Genomic DNA, 15,573 nt, shown 5'->3' on the forward strand with positions numbered 1-15,573 from the left:
GCTAACACCTCCCCTAGTAATACACGGAGGTTTTCCAGTTTAAATTTAAAATTTGAAATATCTGAATCCAGTCTGTTTGGATCAGAACCGTCACCCACAGAATGAAGTTCTCCGTCCTCATGTTCTGCCACCTGTGACGCAGTGTCTGACATGGCCCTAATATTATCAGCGCACTCTGTTCTCACCCCAGAGTGATCACGCTTACCTTTTAGTTCTGGTAATTTAGCCAAAACTTCAGTCATAACAGTAGCCATATCCTGTAATGTGATTTGTAATGGCCGCCCAGCTGTACTCGGCGCTACAATATCACGCACCTCCCTCTGAGCAGGAGATGTAGGTACTGACACGTGAGGCGAGTTAGTCGGCATAACTCTCCCCTCGTTGTTTGGTGAAATTTGTTCAATTTGTACAGATTGATTTTTATTTACAGTAGCATCAATACAGTTAGTACATAAATTTCTATTGGGCTCCACTTTGGCATTGCAACAAATGACACAGGTATCATCTTCTGAATCAGACATGTTTAACACACTAGCAAATAAACTTGCAACTTGGAAATACAATTCAATTAGAATAATATTAAAATGTACTGTGCCTTTAAGAAGCACAGAAGATCTATGACAGTTGAAAATTAATAAATTGAAACAGTTATAGCCTCAATCCTTGTAAACAACACAACTTTAGCAAAGGTTTAATCCCATTAGCAAAGATAACAATTTCTGAAAGCAGGAAACAAATTACAGAATAAAAGTTTTTATTTCAGTCAAACTATAATTCTCACAGCTCTGCTGAGAGAAATTACCTCCCTCAAAATAAGTTTTGAAGACCCCTGAGCTCTGTAGAGATGAACCAGATCATGCAGGGAATACAATGAGTTGCTGACTGAAATATTTGATGCATAGTAAAAGCGCCCCTCCCCCACACACACAGCAGTGAGGGAGAACAGAAACTGACAGAAAAAACAGATTTAAGCAACTGCCAAGTGGAAAAATGGTGCCCAAACATTTATTCACTCAGTACCTCAGCAAATGAAAACGATTTTACATTCCAGCAAAAACGTTAAACATAATCTCTAGTTATTAAACAGCTTTATGTCTTTCTTACAGTGTAATTCTAGTGAAGTACCATTCTCCCAGAATACTGAAGTGTAAAGTATACATACATGACATTATATCGGTATGGCAGGATTTTCTCATCAATTCCATTGTCAGAAAATAAAAACTGCTACATACCTCTATGCAGATTCATCTGCCCGCTGTCCCCTGATCTGAAGTTTACCTCACTCCTCAGATGGCCGAGAACAGCAATATGATCTTAACTACTCCGGCTAAAATCATAGCAAAACTCTGGTAGATTCTTCCTCAAACTCTGCCAGAGAGGTAATAACACACTCCGGTGCTATTTTAAAATAACAAACTTTTGATTGAAGATATAAAACTAAGTATAATCACCATAGTCCTCTCACACGACCTATCTAGTTGCTGGGTGCAAGAGAATGACTGGGAGTGACGTAGAGGGGAGGAGCTATATGCAGCTCTGCTGGGTGAATCCTCTTGCACTTCCTGTAGGGGAGCAGTTAATATCCCAGAAGTAATGATGACCCGTGGACTGATCACACTTAACAGAAGAAACATAAATTATGCTTACCTGATAATTTAATTTCCATCTGCACGGGCGGCAGCTGTGGACTCTTCCCATACAGATGGAAATGAAATTATCAGGTAAGCATAATTAATGTTCTCCATCTTAATATGGGAAGAGTCCACAGCTGCATTCCTTACTTGTGGGAAACATATACCCAAGCTCTAGAGTACTTTTGGAAAAAGTATGTAAGGAGAACCAGGTAGCCGCTTACAAATCTGATCCATAGAAGCCTCATTATTGAAGGCCCAAGAAGAAATCACTGCTCTCGTAGAATGAGCCATAATCCTCAGAGGAGGCTTATGGCCCACCGTTTCTATGCTAAACGGATGACACTCCTCAGACAAAAAGATAAGGAAGTCGAAGAGGCCCTCTGACCCCTACGCTTCCCGGAAAAGAGAACAAACGGAGAAAGAGATTTGTCTAAATTCCTTTGTGGCCTGAAGATAGAACTTCAATGCACAAACCACATCCAGAAATACGTTATAAACGTTCCTTCGACGAAGAAGGATTAGGACATAAGAAAGGAACCACAATCTCTTGATTGATTTTGCGAATTGACCAAACCGTAGGAAGAAAACCTAACTTGGTTCGTAGAACAGCCTTATCAGCATTAAAATCCAGATAAGGAGGGACGTATTGCAAGGCAGCAATCACTCTGATACTCTGCGCGCAGAAGCAATAGCCAGTAGAAAGGAGCCTTCCAAGACAACAATTTAATGTCTACTTCATGCATAGGCTCCAACAGAGCCCGTTGCAAAACCTCAAGGACAAGATTTAAACTCCAAGAAGGAGCCTTAGATCTAAACACAGGTCTGATCCCAGCAGAGCCATAACAAATGGCTGCACATCTGGAAGCACTGCAAACCTCTTGTGCACACAGACAGGGTCGAAAACTGTACCTTCAGGGGACTTGCAGAAAAGCCCTTCTCCAGTTCATCCTGGAGAACAGAATAAGTAGGTCCTCCACACCTTATGATATATGCGACGAGCAACCAGCTTACGAGCTTGAATGAGAGTAAAAATAACTCTCTCAGAAAATCCTCTCTTGGCTAGTACTAAGCGTTCAATGTCCACACAGTCAGCCTCAGAGAATCTAGACATTGATGAACAAAGAGACCTTGGTCAGCAGATCCCTGCGACAAGGTAACTTACACGGAGGAGATGATGACATGCCCACTAGATCCGCAAACCATATCCTTTGCGGCCAAGACGGAGCAGTCAGTATCACTGACGCCTGCTTGACTCAAGCCACTACACTAGGAAGTAGTGGTAAAGCTTATGCATCTGTTAGCTCCGCCTGAGGATCCATGTACCTCGACCACTATCTGGGTAGCTTGGTATTGAGACGTTATAAGATCTTCCTCTTGCAAATCTATGCAAACACTCGGGATGGAGAGACCATTCTCCCGGATGAAAGGATTGTCTGCTGTGGAAATCCGCTTCCCAGTTGTCCACACCCGGAATGTGGATCGCTGACAGGGAACAAACGCGGGTCTCCCCCACACAAGAATCCAAGATACTTCCCTCAAAACTAGGGAGCTACTCGTTCCCCCTGATGGTTGATGTAAGCCACTGAGGATATATTGTTGGATAGGAATCTGGATTAACTGGGACGAACCCAGCAGAGGTCAAGCATTCAGAGCATTGTATAATGCCCGAAGATCCTAAATGAGATCAGGAGGGAGCTTTACCTCCTGAGACCAGAGGCCCTGTGCCTTCCTGGCACCCCAAACAGCTTCCCATCCTGACAGACTCGCAACCGTAGTCACAATCACACAGGATGGTCTTGAGATGGACGTCCCTCAGGACAAGTGATCCGGCCAAAACCACCAAGAGAGCGATTCTCCTGATCGGTTGTCCAGAGAAATCTGTTGAGACAGATCCGAATTATCGTCGTTCCACTAGTTTAGCATGCGTAGTTGCAACAGTCTGGGGTGAAACCTGGCAAAGGAAATTATGTCCAAGTTGGACACCATGAGACCAATCACCTCTATACACCGAGCCACAGATGGCCTTAAGGAGATCTGGACGGCAAGGCATGTTGAAGCTAGCTTGCAATGTCTCTGGTCTGTTAGAAATATTCTGATGTCTATGGAGACTATTATAGTACCCGATAATTCTACCCTGGTACTTGATACAAGAGAACTCTCTAGATTATCTGCCATCCATGTGATCGAAGAAGACAGAGGAGCTATTCCGAATGGTCCACTTTTTCGAAAAATTTCTTTAGCTAGATCAAACAGAAGGACAATAAACTGGAAGTGCTGGTCCAGGAATACAAACCTAAGGAACTGGAAGTGGTCCTCGAGGATTGGTACGAGAAGGGAGCATAATTCAGATCTATCGTGGTCATAAACCACCCCTCTCAAACGAGGGGAAGAATGGACCTTATTGTCTCAATCTTAAACAAGGGGACATCTAAAAACCTGCTTAAGAACTTTATGTCTAGAATCGGAACGGAAAGTTCCCTCCTTCTTAGGTACCACAAAAAGGTTTGAATAGTATCACTGCTATAGGCACCAGGACAATAACTCCTAGCGGATAGATCCCGTACACCCCAGAAAGGCTTCCCCCTCCTTTCTGATCAGGAAGACAGAAGGAATCTGCCCTTGGGTGGCTGAGACTTGAAACCTATCTTGTAACCCTGAGCTATGACCACCAGGACCCATGGATCGTGCACTTCCTTAAACTAAGCAACTAAAAAGAGCGACATACTGCCCCCTACATGATCCAGAAGAGGACCGGGGACCGCCCATTCATGCTGACGTAGACTCGGCGGGCTTCTTGCTCTGCTTGGCATTGTTCCAGGAATGAGCCGGCTTCCAACAGCTCTTGGTTTGCTCTGGCTTAGCGGAGGACTGCTGACATGGGCTTTATCAGAACCAAAATCGTCCCTTAGATTAGTTCATATACTCTTGCGGTAGGAGGGAACCCTTGCCCCCTGAGACCGTGGAGATAATTTAAGTCCAGGCCTGGACCAGACATAATCATTCCCTTAAAGGGAGGGAAGACGTCTAGACTTAGAAGTCATATCCGCAGACCATGACTTCAGCCAGAGCCCGACGGACCTGAACAGAAAAAGCTGAAGCCATAGCATTCAAGCGAATAAACTGCCTAATAGCAGCACAGATAAAAGAATTAACAACCCTCAAGGGCTGTAAATCTTTTCTGAGTAACGTCGAGGGGATCCTCCACCCCGATCAAATCCTATAAGGAGTCACACCAGAAGGTAGTTTCTCCAGTAACCGCGGCAACAGCCGCCGCCGGTTGAAACAAATATCCTGTATGCTGAAACATCTTTAACAGAGTTTCCATCTTTTATCTATGGGCTCTTCAAACGAAGAACTACCCTCAAACGGGATAGTAGTACGTTTAGCAAGGGTGAAGAGAACGCCATTCCATTTAGGGACGGAACCTCACAACTCCATTGAGAGTCCAGGACCAGGGACAATTTGTTAAAGGGAGAAGAGGGGGAAAAGGAATCCAATCCTGTCCTGTCCTGTCCCATTCAATCTTAATAATGTTCGCCATCTAACAGGAGCAGGGAAGGATAAGGTACCTCCCTGTCCTCAAACTCTATCCAATTTAGGAATTAAAGGTTCATTAGGCAATTTGGCCCCTGGAACCTCTGAATTCGCCAAAAACTTCCTTTAGAAAAAAGCGCAAATTCCTAAACTAAAGTCTGGTTCTTCCGCAGCCAGAGGTTTAGAGGCAGCAGACTCCGACCCAGAATGTTCATACTCTAAAGTCTCAGAAAGAACTTTATCCTCGGATAGACCTCAGTTAAATCCAATAAATTATCTGATGTACTCGGGGAAGGAGTGCAATATGTAACCTTTCGCTTGCGCTTAGCAGGGCGAGGTAAAGCATTAAAGGCCGCAGACACCGCCGTCTGAACTGTGCAGTAACGTCTGGTGAAAAAATTCCCCCTCCAGATGGAGGATCAGCAATGCTACGGGGAAACTGCATGTGTAGAGATATAAGAATGTAGGGTACGCACCTCACTGGACGACAACTCCTTAGAGGTGGACAGCTCCGTGGTATCAAATATGTTTGATATTATCACATTATCAAGGTATATGGAACATAATTGAGAGGGCGGAACTAAGGTCCCCTTACCATATAAACAGGAATTACTCATTAGGAATAGAGGGAGTGCCTTCTAAAGTAACAGAATCCTCCATCGCTAGTGCAATAACCGGAGAACTAGAGAAATAAAACCCTAATGAGATATTAACCCTCGACTCTATACAGATAAAAGGAGTCACACTGTGACCCTTTCTTCTTGCGTTATCATACATGTATAAAATATGAAACAATCTTACCAGAATCTACGCCGTGGAACAGGAACACGGCCCTTCAAGTGTGACAGATAGTAACATCGCTTCTGACATGGACTTGAGTGAAGAAAGCAGGCAGCAAAACTCATCAATGCTGATTGCCTATGGAGCTGTTAATATGAGTCAGGATGGTTTCACAGAAAGACTCTCCCTGCATCTCCGGACTCTTACTTTCATCCATGCTCTAACAGAGGCTGACAGGACTACTTAAAACTCCAGTCCCATCTCAAAGAGTACTACCCTCCATATGAGACCACTCTGAAATCTTCTAACACTTCTCTGCCAACCTCCTGTGACGAAAGGCAAAGAATGACTGGAGTTATGAGGAAGTGGGGGAGGTATTTAAGCCTTTGGCTAGGGTGTCTTTGCCTCCTCCTGGTGGTCAGGTTCAGTATTTTCCACAAGTAAGGAATGCAGCTGTGGACTCTTCCCATATTAAGATGGATAAGTAAGTTATAGCGCAACTTCATTACAACTGATTAATTTTTGCACTATAATGGCCCTTTAAATGGACGGTCTACTTGATTATTTTTTTTTATATACTTTAACGTCAACATTGTTGCCGCCTCTCATCTCAGTGCTTTTTATTAGCTTTTTAAAACTTGCACAAGAGCACGACAGTGCTAGTTCATAAGTGTCATATAGATAACATTGTGCTCACTCTCATTGAAAATGATAATGATTATGCAAGATCCAACACTGATTGGCTAAAATGCAAGATTGTAAAAAGCACGGATATAAAAAGCAGTCTGCAGAGGTTTAGATACAAGGAAATCATAGAGGTAAAAAGTGTGGGGAACGAGTAATAAAAGGGATTATTTTTTTTAAAAAACAATAACAATTTTCAGGTAGACTGCCCCTTTAATCCTTAAAAACTGATCAGTTTACAAGTTTTACCAATAATTTGTGGACCAGAAGGCATGATGGCAATTGTCCCCTGAGCCACCAGCGATTAGTTAAGGAATAAGGGTCGAAACAGTTCACTTCTCTGCTTAAATCCTTAACTTTAGCTCTACTTTTGTCCCCCACACAGTGCTATTATTGAGAGATACCACACGATACAGTACAAAAGCAGAGCTGAATTTAGGAACTTAGGCAGATTGTGAGCTGTGCCAGTCCAGATTCCACTACTGATGGCACCGCACACCGCAAAAGCGAAGGCGGCTCAGAGCTTGCGAGGGTAGTTAAGTAGCAGCTCTAGATTCATTCTGCTACTTTCTATTTGCCCCTACACCGTGGATGACAGAAGAGGTTCAAGTCAATGCTTTGTCTAGAGCTAGATCATAGGGATGGCACGGATGGCAAGTGCCTAGGTGCAAGGTGTTTCTTTTAGAATTTGCTTGAAACATGGATTTGCCTTTAAACAATTATCAGCACAGCCTGACATGCCACAACACTGTTGTACACATTAGTGTGAGGATAAATAATATGATGGGGGATTAACACACAAAAGGACACTTGCTGCTATTGCAAACAATGATTTCGCCTGTCATGAACAACAACACTGATAATCCACATTAAGAGAATACACGGCTGAGGAGCCTGTGCTGGGTAAATGCTAGAGCAGGAGAAAAAGTAAACACACAGTTGAGCTCCAGCATTTCTGGGAAGAAGTGGAACACACACAATTTTCAGATTTATTTTACAACAAAATCCGAAAAATTAAATAATGCATTTCTTGCAATGTGGTTATATTTTCAGTAATTACATATTTTTTAGCTTAAAGGGACACTAAGCACATTTCATGCCCCACCCTCTTATGCCGCCATTATGGAACCTAGGTTATATTGCAGGTATCTGAAGTAGAGTTGCTGCACAAGTGCAAACACATCAGCACTGGAATGTCGTGAAAGTGGCACCACCATGACTAAAGGGAGGCAAGAAATAACCGCAATACCATGCTTATAAAATGTAGTGTTAGTGTTCAATGTCATGATTATGATTTGTGTCCTCCAGTTTACCAGTCTTCTGTAATATCTAACATATTTACAATACACAAACCTTAGACGTGAGAAAAACATTGAAATGTTCGTTGAAAGACAGGACTGGGTGGTCAGCAATTCTCTTCAGAAACTTGTCTAAGGCCCTTCTTCTGGTTTCAACAAACTCTTCAGAAAAACGGTCAACTACTCCCTTAACCACAAATTTCTCTGGGAGAGGCTGTAAAAACACAAAAACAAAACAGTTGAAAGGGTGAATTCCATAAAACTGTGGTTTTATCACAAATTGGTAAATTTTACAGTAATATCCTCTGATTAACTGTTATAACCACCACAATTTCCCTTTAAACCCACAGCTCCTAAAATTTGACTGTGGAAACCTTACATTTAACTAAATGATATAGGTAGAATCAAATGTTAGAAGTCAAAAGGATGGATTACCCCTTACCCTACATACTCCTATTTATCTGCTTAAAGGGACAATAAACACTTTGTAATGACAAGGCATATCTGTTGTGTTGCTGTAGAATAAAAGTAATGACATGGTTTTGACAGTGAGAGAAAATTCAGGCTACTGTTTTTCTTTCAACTCTTTTCCCCCTGTTGGCTGCTCAGGTTCCACCTGTCTATTCCTGACTATTGTTTCAAAATCCAGTGTTTTTAAATGAAAATCCAAATATCTAATTGGATATTTTCCCACAGCTACCTGATTAAACACAATATATTACCAAAAGGGTTTAAAGAAAAGAAAAGAAAAAAAAAATTATGTATCTAGTTTCCTGGTACAAATTCCCCTCCTACCCATTTACAAAGCATAGAGGAGGAGATGACGGGGGGGGATTTGAGTCTTCACAGTCATGTTAATCAACAGATACGGGGGGAAAGCATAGAGACTGTCAATAGCTGCAATTGAGCCCTATTATACATATATATATATATATATATATATATGCAACAGGGCTGATAAGGAGGGAGCAGTTTATGTACCTACTAATTGCAACTGGGGAGCAGCCTAGCCTTCCTTTACATAAATCACTAAACCTGACCACGGTTCTGTTAAAGTTGAATAAGCTGCAATTGAATTCTAGGAACTAAAAGTTGCTGGGAATAACATTCTCTCCTCTCCCTTTTCCTGCCAGCAACTGTGCTGGTGGGTCATATCCCAGGCTCCCTTCCCGAAATCCTTCCCTGAGGAGTTGAGTGCTATTCTGATCTCAGATGCACTCAGGAACAGTGTAAAAAACAAGCTTAGTCCTACATGATTATGAATTAGCAGAGAGCATCTTGATAGGGTGGTGCAGTATTTGTAGGGGCCTTTGTCACTTGCTAACCTCTCATCCTATAGCCTAGAGACTTTTTTTGGTGACAAAGACTACATGAGAGGTATTCATAGCAGGCCTCAATTCAACCCACTCTGACATTTCCTTCTTCAAACTTCAATCCAGGAAGATATGATATAAGCCCAAATGACCTAGCCCATGGAAGTTTCGGGCACGACTGAATAATAAGCAAGGCAAAGGTGGATCCATGAGCGTTATTGGTCATCTCAACCACTCTATAGGTGTGGGGGTAGTATTGGCTTGGAAAAAGAAGCCACATATTTAGATTCCAGACTATACCTAGTTCAAGGCACAAGAGTCTCCTCAACATCTCATTTCCAACTTCAGTACAATCATGAAGAGCCGTACACAATCGGTCAAGGAATGCTTGTCAAAGTCACAACAGAAGAAGAAACAAGTACTGCTGGAGTCCTCACACTATATAGAACATGACAATGATACAGTGACTCATTCACCATCTTCCCCTAAGACTTCTGCCTCGAATGAGGCACTATTAAAGCAAATAAAGTAAATGTTCCATGAAGAAATGAGAGCGGCCCTCTCAGAACTGAAACAATATCTCAGACATCGGTGAGAGAACCTCATCATTAGAAGATAAAGTGGATGAAATATCCGAAGAGATCCCAGAATTACAAGCTACTGTGGCCTCGCAACAAACCCAGATCCAGAAATTAGAGTAACATCTTGAAGATCTGGAAAACAGATCCAGAAGGTCTTACATCCGCATACGTAATTTACCTAAGAAAGTATAATAATCTTTCAGATGTCATAATACAGATTTTCCAGCAATTACTCCCTGAAGAGGATACATCACTCTTTTTGATGGATAGCGTACACCGAGCTCTGACCAAACCACTAAACTCTGGGACCTCCAGAGATGTTATAACCAAACTCCATTATTACCATATTAAAGACAGAATTATGCAGGCTGTTCGAGGAGTTCCAGAAATCACTTTCGAGGGACATAGGATTCAACTATTTGCTGACCTCTCACCCATCACTTTAAAGAAGAGGAGAGACTTTAAACCAATAGTAGCTGCACTCACTAAAGCTCAGATAAAATACAGATGGGGGTTTCCTTTCGTCTGTCCTTCATGGTGGACAAAACCTCCTTCTCATACGTTACAGTGGAGGAGGGGCAAACTATCCTGAATAAGCTCCAGATTGATAAAACAATGATCAATCACCCAAACCACAACGGAAGGCATTGGCACGTACCTGGACACCAGTCCACAAAAATGGAAGGGCACAAAGACGTAGCCAAGGATCAGAGAGCCCGACCTGAGTTCTATTGCTGAAGTTCCTGTTTTGTATGCAATACAAACTGTTTCCCATTCAGTGGGATTGAGTGACTTGCTCAGCTTGTTTTGAAAGTGCAAGCCCAGAGAGGCTGTTCCATATTGCCTGATTTGAATCCTGCTATTAACTATGCCAATTTCTTTGTGTTTAGCTAGGATTGATCAAGAGATCCACCATTATTCCTAATTTATTCCTAATTTTCTCTTAAAATGTGTTTAAAATTTCAGTCATGTATGCCCGAAGTTCTTTATTTTTATAGTTTTTTTTGCCATATGTTTGACCCTATATTTCGGGTTCTGACAGAGTACGGTCACTTGTTATTTGTTTTATTGTTATGGTTATTTGTTATTCTAATGATTGTTAATTGTTTTTCCATTTCAACAATATGTGAATTCTATATAAGTGAGATCTATCTCTTACAATTCCTGAAGTACATGGTCAAGTGCACTGTGTTGATGTGGGGGAGGGGGCCCAGCCTGCTAGTATTGGATAAGTTCAAATGTCTGTTTTATTTGAGTACCTCACATATACCTAAAAGAGGTCGATAAATGTAGTATCACACAATGTTAGAGGGTTGCATTCCAATGTTAAGAGACGTAAGGCAATAGATGTTTATAAATCACTGAATGTCCATATAGTTTTAATGCAGGAAACTCATTTTACAAAAGTAAAAACTCCTAAGTATTGGGACAGAAGTTATCCTACACAATTTCACGCCACATGCCAATCTAAAAAGTGCGGGGTATCAATACTGATCCATTCTGACCTTAATTTTAAGGAAGATGAATTAATAGTGGATAAGGCTGGACGTTATATTATTGTTAAAGGTAGAATCCACGACACACATGTGATAATAGGTAACATATATGCACCTAACGAATCTCAAGCCATTTTCTTGTCCAATATAGGGAAATTATTAACTACATGGAAAAAATCTCGTTTAATTGTGGGGGGTGATTTTAATCTGGTAGTCTGGTAGAGGCAGATAAATAATTTGTCCCCCAATCAATATCATCCCAAAACTTTAAAAAACTCATGCATGATTTTATCCTAGACCACAATCTGGTTGACAGACCAGAACCCAAAAGTCAGAGATTATACATTTTACTCCACGTCACATAAGGTATACTCCAGGATAGACTATATCCTGGTTAGTCAGATTATGTCCCCACTAATAATGGCATCAGATATTCTACCAGCAACTTGGTCAGACCACAACATTGTGATGACAACATTGTCAGGCTTAATTGACCCCTCTAGAAGTAGGAGTTGGACACTGAATCCAACGTTATTTAGGGATTAACTATTCACGCAGACCTTACAGACAGAAGTAGCCCAATTCCTAGCGACAAACCATAATTCTGTATCAAATCCCATGCATATTTGGGGGCAACTTAAAAGCATTTACAAGGGGTATCCTGATAAAAGAATCTAATAAGCAGAAGAGGATTTGCAACAAGTTCAACAACTTAAACAGGAGATCATACATCTTCAGTCGCAACACCAAAATATGGAGGGACCCTTAGATTATTAAAAGCTTGTCAAGAGAATATTTTTTATCATTTAACATCCGAAGCAGCTAGGTCTTTAAGACTTATCGATACCCAATACTTCATACAGGCTAATAAACCTGATAAAATGTTAGCTCATAAACTGAAGGAAATTTCAAGAGCAGCATCAGGGCCACAAATTCAGAAGCATAATGGGCAAATTTCTAACCATCCCCAAGTCATTGCGGACACTTTCGCTCATTATTACCAAAAATTATATGCTCTTCCCGCTCACAATAATCCCCCCCCAGTTATACATAGAAACGGCTGACTTTTTACAAAATTGTAATTTACATAAAATAGATATAGAGGATCTGAACAAACTAAATTCACATATAACCATCCAGGAAGTGAAACAAGTAATCCGTGATCTAAAGACTGGTAAGGCACCTGGTCCAGATGGCTACTCTGGTATATTTGACAAAACTCTACTACAGGGTGTTAGCCCCATTTTAGCTACCACATTTAATCATATTCTGGAAGAAGGATATATCCCCCCAGAACTCTTAGAGGCTTGTATATCAGTGTTGCCAAAGCCTGGTAAAAGCAAACACTGAAAAAAACAGAATTTATGCTTACCTGATAAATTACTTTCTCCAACGGTGTATCCGGTCCACGGCGTCATCCTTACTTGTGGGATATTCTCTTCCCCAACAGGAAATGGCAAAGAGTCCCAGCAAAGCTGGTCACATGATCCCTCCTAGGCTCCGCCCACCCCAGTCATTCGACCGACGGACAGGAGGAAATATATATAGGAGAAACCATATGATACCGTGGTGACTGTAGTTAGAGAAAATAATTCATCAGACCTGATTAAAAAACCAGGGCGGGCCGTGGACCGGACACACCGTTGGAGAAAGTAATTTATCAGGTAAGCATAAATTCTGTTTTCTCCAACATTGGTGTGTCCGGTCCACGGCGTCATCCTTACTTGTGGGAACCAATACCAAAGCTTTAGGACACGGATGAAGGGAGGGAGCAAATCAGGTCACCTAAATGGAAGGCACCACGGCTTGCAAAACCTTTCTCCCAAAAATAGCCTCCGAAGAAGCAAAAGTATCAAATTTGTAAAATTTAGTAAAAGTGTGCAGTGAAGACCAAGTCGCTGCCTTACATATCTGGTCAACAGAAGCCTCGTTCTTGAAGGCCCATGTGGAAGCCACAGCCCTAGTGGAGTGAGCTGTGATTCTTTCAGGAGGCTGCCGTCCGGCAGTCTCATAAGCCAATCGGATAATGCTTTTAAGCCAAAAGGAAAGAGAGGTAGAAGTCGCTTTTTGACCTCTCCTTTTACCAGAACAAACAACAAACAAGGAAGATGTTTGTCTGAAATCTTTAGTAGCCTCTAAATAGAATTTTAGAGCACGGACTACGTCCAAATTGTGTAACAAACGTTCCTTCTTTGAAACTGGATTCGGACACAAAGAAGGTACAACTATCTCCTGGTTAATATTTTTGTTGGAAACAACTTTCGGAAGAAAACCAGGCTTAGTACGCAAAACCACCTTATCTGCATGGAACACCAGATAGGGCGGAGAACACTGCAGAGCAGATAACTCTGAAACTCTTCTAGCAGAAGAAATTGCAACCAAAAACAAAACTTTCCAAGATAATAACTTAATATCTACGGAACGTAAGGGTTCAAACGGAACCCCTTGAAGAACTGAAAGAACTAGATTTAGACTCCAGGGAGGAGTCAAAGGTCTGTAAACAGGCTTGATCCTAACCAGAGCCTGAACAAATGCGTGAACATCTGGCACAGCTGCCAGTCTTTTGTGAAGTAAAACAGATAAAGCAGAGATGTGTCCCTTCAGAGAACTTGCAGATAATCCTTTCTCCAAACCTTCTTGTAGAAAGGATAGAATCTTAGGAATTTTTATCTTGTTCCATGGGAATCCTTTAGATTCACACCAACAGATATATTTTTTCCATATTTTATGGTAAATTTTTCTAGTTACAGGCTTTCTAGCCTGAATCAGAGCATCTATTACAGAATCTGAAAACCCACGCTTTGATAAAATCAAGCGTTCAATCTCCAAGCCGTCAGTTGGAGGGAAACCAGATTTGGATGTTCGAATGGACCCTGAACAAGAAGGCCCTGTCTCAAAGGTAGCTTCCATGGTGAAGCCGATGACATATTGACCAGGTCTGCATACCAAGTCCTGCGTGGCCACGCAGGAGCTATCAAGATCACCGAGGCCCTCTCCTGATTGATCCTGGCTACCAGCCTGGGGATGAGAGGAAACGGTGGGAATACATAAGCTAGGTTGAAGGTCCAAGGTGCTACTAGTGCATCTACTAGGGTCGCCTTGGGATCCCTGGATCTGGACCCGTAGCAAGGAACCTTGAAGTTCTGACGAGACGCCATCAGATCGATGTCTGGAATGCCCCATAATTGAGTTATTTGGGCAAAGATTTCCGGATGGAGTTCCCACTCCCCCGGATGGAATGTCTGACGACTCAGAAAATCCGCTTCCCAATTTTCCACTCCTGGGATGTGGATCGCAGACAAGTGGCAGGAGTGATCCTCCGCCCATTGAATTATCTTGGTCACTTCTTTCATCGCCAGGGAAGTCCTTGTTCCCCCCTGATGATTGATATATGCAACGGTCGTCATGTTGTCTGACTGAAACCTTATGAATTTGGCCTTTGCTAGTTGAGGCCAAGCTCTGAGAGCATTGAATATCGCTCTCAGTTCCAGAATGTTTATCGGGAGAAGAGACTCTTCCCGAGACCATAGACCCTGAGCTTTCAGGGATTCCCAGACCGCGCCCCAGCCCACTAGGCTGGCGTTGGTCGTGACAATGACCCACTCTGGTCTGCGGAAGCTCATTCCCTGTGACAGATTGTCCAGGGTCAGCCACCAACGGAGTGAATCTCTGGTCTTTTGATCTACTTGAATCGTCGGAGACAATTCTGTATAATCCCCATTCCCCTGTCTGAGCATGCACAGTTGTAATGGTCTTAGATGAATTCGTGCAAAAGGAACTATGTCCATTGTTACAACCATCAATCCTATTACTTCCATGCACTGCGCTATGGAAGGACGAGGAACAGAATTAAGTACTTGACAAGAGCTTAGAAGTTTTGATTTTCTGACCTCTGTCAGAAAAATCCTCATTTCTAAGGAATCTATTATTGTTCCCAAGAAGGGAACTCTTGTTGACGGGGACAGAGAACTTTTTTCTTTGTTCACCTTCCATCCGTGAGATCTGAGAAAGGCTAGGACGATGTCCGTATGAGCCTTTGCTTTTGACAGGGACGACGCTTGAATCAGGATGTCGTCCAAGTAAGGTACTACTGCAATGCCCCTTGGTCTTAGAACCGCTAGAAGGGACCCTAGTACCTTTGTGAAAATCCTTGGAGCAGTGGCTAATCCAAATGGAAGTGCCACAAACTGGTAATGCTTGTCCAGAAAAGCGAACCTTAGGAACTGATGATGTTCCTTGTGGATAGGAATATG

The 15,573-nt window shown here is 42.2% G+C and overlaps 1 protein-coding gene across 3 annotated transcripts in view; it reads right to left on the reverse strand.

Annotated features, from left to right (window-relative positions):
• The window catches only part of SNX30 (sorting nexin family member 30), a 221,600-nt gene that overhangs the window by 45,996 nt on the left and 160,031 nt on the right, over window positions 1-15,573 (reverse strand). For all 3 annotated transcript variants that reach the window (XM_053702680.1, XM_053702679.1, XM_053702681.1), the window contains exon 4: window positions 7,986-8,144. In XM_053702680.1, the coding sequence (XP_053558655.1) occupies window positions 7,986-8,144 (159 nt within the window). The remainder of the gene's footprint in view (window positions 1-7,985; window positions 8,145-15,573) is intronic.

Source organism: Bombina bombina, chromosome 2, assembly GCF_027579735.1.
Source record: "Bombina bombina isolate aBomBom1 chromosome 2, aBomBom1.pri, whole genome shotgun sequence".
Classification (NCBI taxonomy): domain Eukaryota; kingdom Metazoa; phylum Chordata; class Amphibia; order Anura; family Bombinatoridae; genus Bombina; species Bombina bombina.